This window comes from Frankliniella occidentalis, unplaced genomic scaffold (assembly GCF_000697945.3).
Source record: "Frankliniella occidentalis isolate FOCC.00 unplaced genomic scaffold, Focc_3.1 Scaffold25, whole genome shotgun sequence".
NCBI classification, from domain to species: domain Eukaryota; kingdom Metazoa; phylum Arthropoda; class Insecta; order Thysanoptera; family Thripidae; genus Frankliniella; species Frankliniella occidentalis.
Window position 1 is genome coordinate 1,034,880 of NW_026267155.1, and position 7,165 is coordinate 1,042,044.

At 51.2% G+C, this 7,165-nt stretch overlaps 1 protein-coding gene across 4 annotated transcripts in view; it reads right to left on the reverse strand.

Annotated features, from left to right (window-relative positions):
- Window positions 1-7,159, reverse strand: part of LOC113212314 (uncharacterized protein DDB_G0271670-like) — a 160,922-nt gene extending 153,763 nt beyond the window's left edge. For all 4 annotated transcript variants that reach the window (XM_052265233.1, XM_052265232.1, XM_052265234.1 and 1 more), the window contains exons 1-4: window positions 6,910-7,159; window positions 6,268-6,741; window positions 5,922-6,183; window positions 5,619-5,744 (exon numbers count right to left, since the gene is read on the reverse strand). In XM_052265233.1, the coding sequence (XP_052121193.1) occupies window positions 5,619-5,744; window positions 5,922-6,183; window positions 6,268-6,741; window positions 6,910-6,990 (943 nt within the window). In that variant the 5' untranslated portion in view covers window positions 6,991-7,159. The remainder of the gene's footprint in view (window positions 1-5,618; window positions 5,745-5,921; window positions 6,184-6,267; window positions 6,742-6,909) is intronic.
- Between the last annotated feature and the right edge of the window lie 6 nt (window positions 7,160-7,165).

Here is a 7,165-nt window from a genome sequence, read left to right on the forward strand (position 1 = left end):
CGTTTACTGGTTTAAAATACGTGATTAGCCGACGGGAAGGAAGAAGGCATTCCTCCCGGGCCGCTTACGTAATGCGAAAAGGTGACGTCGTAGGTCGCGAGGAGGTAGGAGCAAGAGAGGGGGAGGGGACCGAGGGGGGTAAAGAAGGGGGAGCAGGCCCTCCCCCCTGCCCCTTCCCTCAGATAGGCCTGTGCCGGTCCCGGGCGGCTCTGACCTTCCGAAGGGCATAACGTCGTACACAGGGCTCTATGCCGCATGTGGCGTGGCAGCGCAAGCGCGGGGCGGGGCTCGGCAGGCCTCGCTGTTTGCGCCAAAGACTGGGTCAACGTTCTCTGCGGCGAGCAAGGCCGGCGGCGCCCGCCCGGGCCTATCCTGTCCTACCCCAGCCTACCCCATCTACCCTACTCCACCCTCCCCTCTTGCGGCAGCCCGGGCCCGCATCACAGCAGGGAAGGGTCGCAATGCGGGGCACGTTTTCAATTCTTGTCGAGTATTGTAAAAGTTCCCTTGTAAATATTCCAGGTTTGGAACAGTAGTTCATTGTAAAAACAGAGGTGCGATATCTACCTTTGCAGGGGTGCTGAACCCGTTTTTGGAGTGGTAAATTGTTTATTTTCAGATTTTCCCAAATATTTTCTGAATGAGCAAACCAATCACATTTTGGGATACGTTGTCGCATCCGTCGCAAAATTCCACGTCAAGCGAGCCTACATGTAAAAGAATGCTGATAAGCAGTCAGCAAATAAAAAGCCAGTCAAAAAGTACGAAAAAATTCTATCAATTTATGCTACTTTTTAACAGAACCCAATCAGATGTAGGCTCGTTCGACGCGGAATTTTGCGTAGATTACGAAAATGGGTCTTAAAATCCAATTTTATTCCATGGGAACGAAATATTTCGAAAAAATATAAACTGTAATGCCTTTGGAGCTTTAGTGGTCTCTTTTTTTAAAGGTAGGATATACTACCTTCGTTTTACCGGTGTTTTTAAATTTTTAAAAAATTACACGCTTCTTTGAAGAGAAAATTGAACTTGATATTTTACAAACATTTTAGCTCTTGTTTTTTTCTTGTTTTTTGCTACCAATTATTTTATTTTTGTTTGTTAGTAACGTAACGTAAAACCTTATGCAGAAAACCCGAAGGGCGAGTCGATGAGAGGACACAATACGAGCAACATTAGCCAGAAAGTCGTATAAGGTCGCAGGCGGTTATATGTTCGACGGGTGGTCGTATAGGTCAAATAGCGGCGGTGGGAAGGGTCGAAATAAGACTATATTGGAGCAGGTCAAATTCCGCCGCGACGAGTTGAAGGTCGAAGACGGTGGGGCTGGCGGCGCAGGCAAGGCATAGGAGCGAAGGAGGCAGAGGGTGGCAAGTCAGGCGAGCAGGGAAGGACACACCACCCTTGTGCAGCTATCTCCCTCGCACGCGATTCAGTCAAGACCGAGTCAAGACGCCCTGCATCCCTCTTTCTCTATCTCTCTCTCTCTTTCCCTCTCACTTTCGCCAGAAGCCGTCACATCGCATCAGATATCTCTCTCTCTCCTCAAGAGCTTCCGTTCTCCTCCACACCGCATCACTATCGGTATGTTTCCTGTTTCGGCCGCCAGAGGGCGCCACCGCGCGGTCTCGTGTGGAAAAAATACCACCCCAGCCCAAACAACTGTACATGCCACGAAGGGAGCTGGGATTTGCAACCTTCGAACGACCAACCTTTGTTTTACCAGTGTTGTGTTTTGTGTAACAGTGGAGGTGGGCTTTGCATATGACGCAATGTGAAAAATATCTACGTAAATTTACAACGTATTTTGTATTTTCGATTTAGAGAATATGATGTCAATTTACGACTGCCCATTCTTATTTGTCAATAAATTCCAAGTCGATATACAATGATTGAAATTCCACAGTTATAAGTTGTAATTTTACAGTACGTAACACATAGGCCTATGATAAAACATATTCCTGTGAAAAATAGTCGTAAAGGTTTACGGAAAAACTTGCCATGGTGTGGGTCGTAAAATTTCAATTAAAAATTTTTGAATCTGAGCGCGTTGTATCGACTTGCAATTGATCGACAATCAAGAATAGGCTGTCGCAAAATTTAAAACATATTTTGTAAATAATAATAAAAATTACAACATGAGTTGCAAATTTACGAGGATATTTTTGACAGTGCGTGCGACTCATCGGGCCGCTGCTATCACTGGGTCTGACTAGGCCGCACCTACGTCACGCCAGGCCCAGCAGGTCCCTGGCAGCGCCCACGGCCCATGGCGCCGCCCATGGCGCCCACACGCGAGCCCAGCTTGGGGTAGGCGTGCGCACCGACAGGGGCAGGCACAGGGTGGAGGAGCTGCCGCGGGGTTCACTTTCATACGAGGTGCTGCCACAGAATCACTGTCATGCGTTGGTTGCTGTCACAGAGGGTCACTGTCATGAGATGGTTGCTCGTCACAGAGGACGACTGTCGGGAGATGGTTGCTGTCACAGAGGATCACTGTCGTGAATGTGATTCTTGCTACCATGAGATGGTTGCTGTCATGAGATGCAGCAACAGAGGATCACCACGAGGATCACTGTCATCAAATTGTTGCTGTCACGAGATGGTTGCTGTCACGAGATTGTGGCTGTCATGAGATGGTTGCTGTCACGTGGTGCTACCGCAGATGATCACTGTCACGGTATGGTTTTGGTTTCTGTCGTGAGGTGCTGCATCGTGAGTCAGCAGGGCCTGGACACAACAGTAGGCTGGGTTGCGTACTCGCTTGACCCGTTAGGCGCCATGGCCCCTAGGAGGGTATGCAAACACTCAAAAGTGTTATGCCGTAGCCCTGACGCACGGTACATAGCATAGCGTACCTGTACCGCATGCATGTGTTGCCTACGCCGACGGGAGGGGCGCTCTGGAGCCTTGTCAATCACTGTACACGTTTCGTGCCGTGAATACTTTGCTCTAACCACGACATGTTCAGTGACCGCCCAAGAGAGTCGATACTACCCAGCTCCACGCGTACATTACTGTTCGCCGGGTACTTGTCAGAATAACGTCACGTCACTCGCGCCTTTTAGAAAAAGCGATGGGGGCGAAACCCTCCAGAGCTGGGCAGCAGTAATCTTTATCATTAATTTACCACACCAGCCGTGCAATATATTTGTAAGCGGGCGGCGCATAGCGTGAGGTCGGGCGGGCCTAACCGAATCATGACGCTAGGCCCACGACGACGACGGGAGGGTCGCCACTAGGAGCCTGGGTGAGTGACCGCCTAATCGCGCGACCTACGCCATGCCTGACCAGGACAACGGTCGCCGGCCCGGGCCGGGCTCGACCCGGGGGGCGTATATTGACTGATTCAGCCCGGCGGCAGGCAGGTGACGGGCCCGCCGCCGGGCCCCGCGGGGAAACCGACTGCGAAATGGTCACTATATGGAATCACTCTATCGAGCAAGAAATTGTGGTGCGACATCGTATCGATGCTTGTTTGTGACTTCCCCTCCCTTGCGGTCTCCCCCCAAGGTCGCATCTTCCTCAAACTTGGCAAGCGGGTCGAGGGGAGGCCACTGTTGGTAAAAATTGGTTGCGACTTCTCCGGACTATGTCCTCATTTGTAGAGTAATAAATTGCGAGATCCCAACCGATCCCAACACTACACTTGAAAAACAAAGGTAGGACTTATTAGTGCCTCTCTATAGGCGTGTTAAATTTAAATGCCTTTGCAAAGGCACGATAGTGTCCAAGGGTATTAACACCTTTGGGAAGTTTTAATGCCATTGCAGGAGTGCTAGTTTTTATTAAAACCCTTCGAGTCCTACCTTTGTTTTTCCAGTGTACTTATTATTCATTGAAAACAAAATCACACAGTTTCGCGACGTTTTTTTTGGGGGGGGGGGATTGTTTATAAAGGCTCTCGGCTCTCGTAATGGCTAGTCGTGATTAGTTTAGATCAATCATTTTTGATTACAAACGAGAGTAGGGATTTTATACGAAGAGTGGCACTTTTTTCACGAAGGGTTTGATGTTTAGTAACCTTTTTTTAGCAGTGGAGAGGGAGACACGTTTCTTGGAATTTCTGTGAAGCGTTATGCGCGTCTACTTTTCTTCAGCATGACATTTCGCATGCCGCCAAACTACTCGCCGCTACTTTGCTATATAAACGAGTGCACACTTTCGACAACCAGGGTTAACAGTATGCCGCTAGCTCTCAACTCAACGTGTAGCCCGCAGTCATAAACCAAGCGAGCTCGGCACAGCATCGCTGTTAAAAATGTTCGTAAAAATTTTCCCCGAAAGAAATCGGTGGGTAACAAACTTGAATGGTTACGAAAAAGAAACAAAAACGAGACTTTTTAACACTCCATGAGTGTCACCAAATAGTCAGAATTAACGGTCGTAACTACATTAACTGTTGTATGAACACAAAAATGTCGCAAATTTACAAAGTATTGTACTTATTACAGTGGACCAGGAGGACCCGCGGCGGAGGGGAATTCGCTAAAAATAATCCACCTGACGGAACTGCAGCGGGGGCCGGGTCGGGCGCGGTTGGCGTTTTGGGCCATGGACACATTCGCATCGGCATTCGTCATCCGCAGGAAGCTTTTATTCGCAATAACCCCGCGCGGCCACGAGGGAAGGGGGGGGGGAGGGCTTCCGGCTGCTGAAGCCGTCCGCCTGCGGCCGTCTCTCTCGCACTCCAGTGGGGACGCAGACGCGTGAAAACACCAATGGTCTCAAAAAAACGAAACCGCCGATTTTCACACAAAACGAAAAGTTTCCTTTTTCACGACTCTCTGCAAAGTATGGTGGGTAACAGGCGTGGTGTCGGGCTTAAGTGTGCGTTATCCAGAAAGTATGTACGTCCGTTTTTCCCGGGTTCATTTACGCGGGTTTGACGCCTGCGAGAGTCGGGGTAGGCCACCCCGCATTGCACGTATGCACTGATGCTAAGATGTTGCCTACCTAACAGGCGCTATGAGGGCTTGCATCTTGCGTGGGCTAAGCGTAAGCGCGAATATCTGACGCACTTTCGCTGAGCAGTATGCACTCACAGAGAAACAACTACGGCGTATTGGCCGCGAAACGAGCCGGCAATGGAAAAAACCGACAGATAGAAATACATGAAAAATAGTAGTAAACCGATTTGCAAATCAAGAAGGACTTCCCCAGCCGGCCGCGCACACACACACTCGTTTCATTTGCTAAAAATAGTGCGGCGTTGACGAGCGGAAATACTCCCGCCTGGACGTGCGTCAGCCGTGGCGCCGTGGCGCTGCGTAGCGCCAGGGAAGTCCTCCTTGGGCTAGGTCATGAGGCGGGAGCGCTCGCTGGCGCCCTCTCGCGGCGGCGCCCGGCGGCCGCCCCCCACCGCCCGGGGTAGCCCCGCCCGAGCGCTCTCTCGCGAGGGGTATCGCCTGTCGCCCCCCGCAGAGATAGATATATCGTTGGACGATCTCAATGTGCCGGACCAGGCGTACCGCTCCCTGCACCCCCCCCCCCCCCCCAACTCTCCCCTTTTCTGAGACGAGCTACTCCGCGCTTCCCCAGTGGGGTACCGACGCACGGTGTCGAATGGTCTGCCTACCGCCCGGGCGCTCCAGCGCTCCAGACCACCTCCTTACCTTGACAGTCGTCCATCTCCAGCCCCGTGCACTCCATCTTGATGTCCAGGCGGGCGCCGTCGTTAAATCCATCTGGGCACGAAGCACTACTGCTCACCGCACAGCTTGCCGGTGACGATAATTTTTCTGCAAAGAGAACCAATGCTTCACCCGGTGTTTTTTTCCTTTTTCTAGTATTTCCTTGTGCTGCGTGGGGTACATCTAAACGCCACCGAGGTGGCGAAGATTAAAACAAGTGTTCTAGAGATCATTCCGACGGCCCAAGCATAAATCATAGGCAATCAGCTTTGTAAGGTCTATTACCTGCTAGTAAAGGGTTCGCTGCTGCTATGTTGAATTTAGATCGATTGGTTCTCATTTCGTGGATTAGAGCAGCCATGTTGGGGTCGTTGCTAGTACTAGAGGTGCTGCTAGTGGTGGTGGTGGTGGTGGTTGTTGAATTACTGTTGTTGCTACCTGTACTGGCCCCTCTGCTGCTACTACTGGTAGTTCCCCTGCTTCCGCTACTTCTAGTGGTGTCCTGAGGATTTCCATTGCCAGACAGTACTTCGTTGTTATTTTCCTCCTGTAATTAGCAATGAGACATTATGAGACTGAAATATAAACTATCTATCCAGAAATTCAAATAAATCAAGCTTTAGGTAACTACCTTAAAATTAGGTTCTGCTGCCTGTCGTACTTTTTCCTCAAGTTCAGCCATAAAGAAGTTGTCAAGCTCAAAATGAGAGTCACCCAGTTGTTGAAATAGGTCTTCAGGATCATCTTCATTTCCATCACCAACAAGACCTGAGAGGTCTTGCTGAGTTAATTCTCCCAGGCCTGTTAAGGAGCCAGGTGGTGTCCTGGGTGGTGCGCCTGCTTCCTGGGGGACGGTCTGAGGAGGAACAACCTGTGGCACAGTTTGTGTCACAGGTTGTGGGACGCTCTGAGGCACAGGCTGTGAAACACTTTGAGAGGCACCCTGTGAAGCGCCTGATGTGCTAGCCTGGGTTGAGCTTCCCGTCTGCTGTTGATTCTGTTGCTGAGTGGAGCCACTTTGTGGCGTTTGGTTCGTTGCTGGTCCATTTGGTCCTTGGAGTTGGGAGTCTGAACTGGCCTTGCTCTGACTCACTGTCGCTGCCTCCTGTAAACAGAAACCCATAATTTACTATATGAACCGCCACCAGAAAGCAACCATCAACCTGTTGGACTATGCACTGGAGTCCTTGACTCCCACTACATCACCCTATCCGTAAACCCCTAGTAGGAAGCAAAGATTAAACTGACAGACTTCACATTGGTGCCCACGTACCAAACACTGTTCGAGCTCTGCGATCCCCCCGGCGTCGTCACCGTCGGGACACCATAGGAGGTCCTCGTCGATGTACGCCATGCTACCGGGGCTCGGCTCCACGAACAGTGGCAGGGGCAGCGGCAGTGGCAGCGGCAGCGGCAGCGAACGCCCCAAAGGCGCCGCCTTCTGCAGCGGCTGCTGGATGTCGGCCAGGGTGTGAGGGTGGACGCCCCGGGCCGGAAGGCCAGGGCCGGGGGCGGGGGCGGGGAGGGTG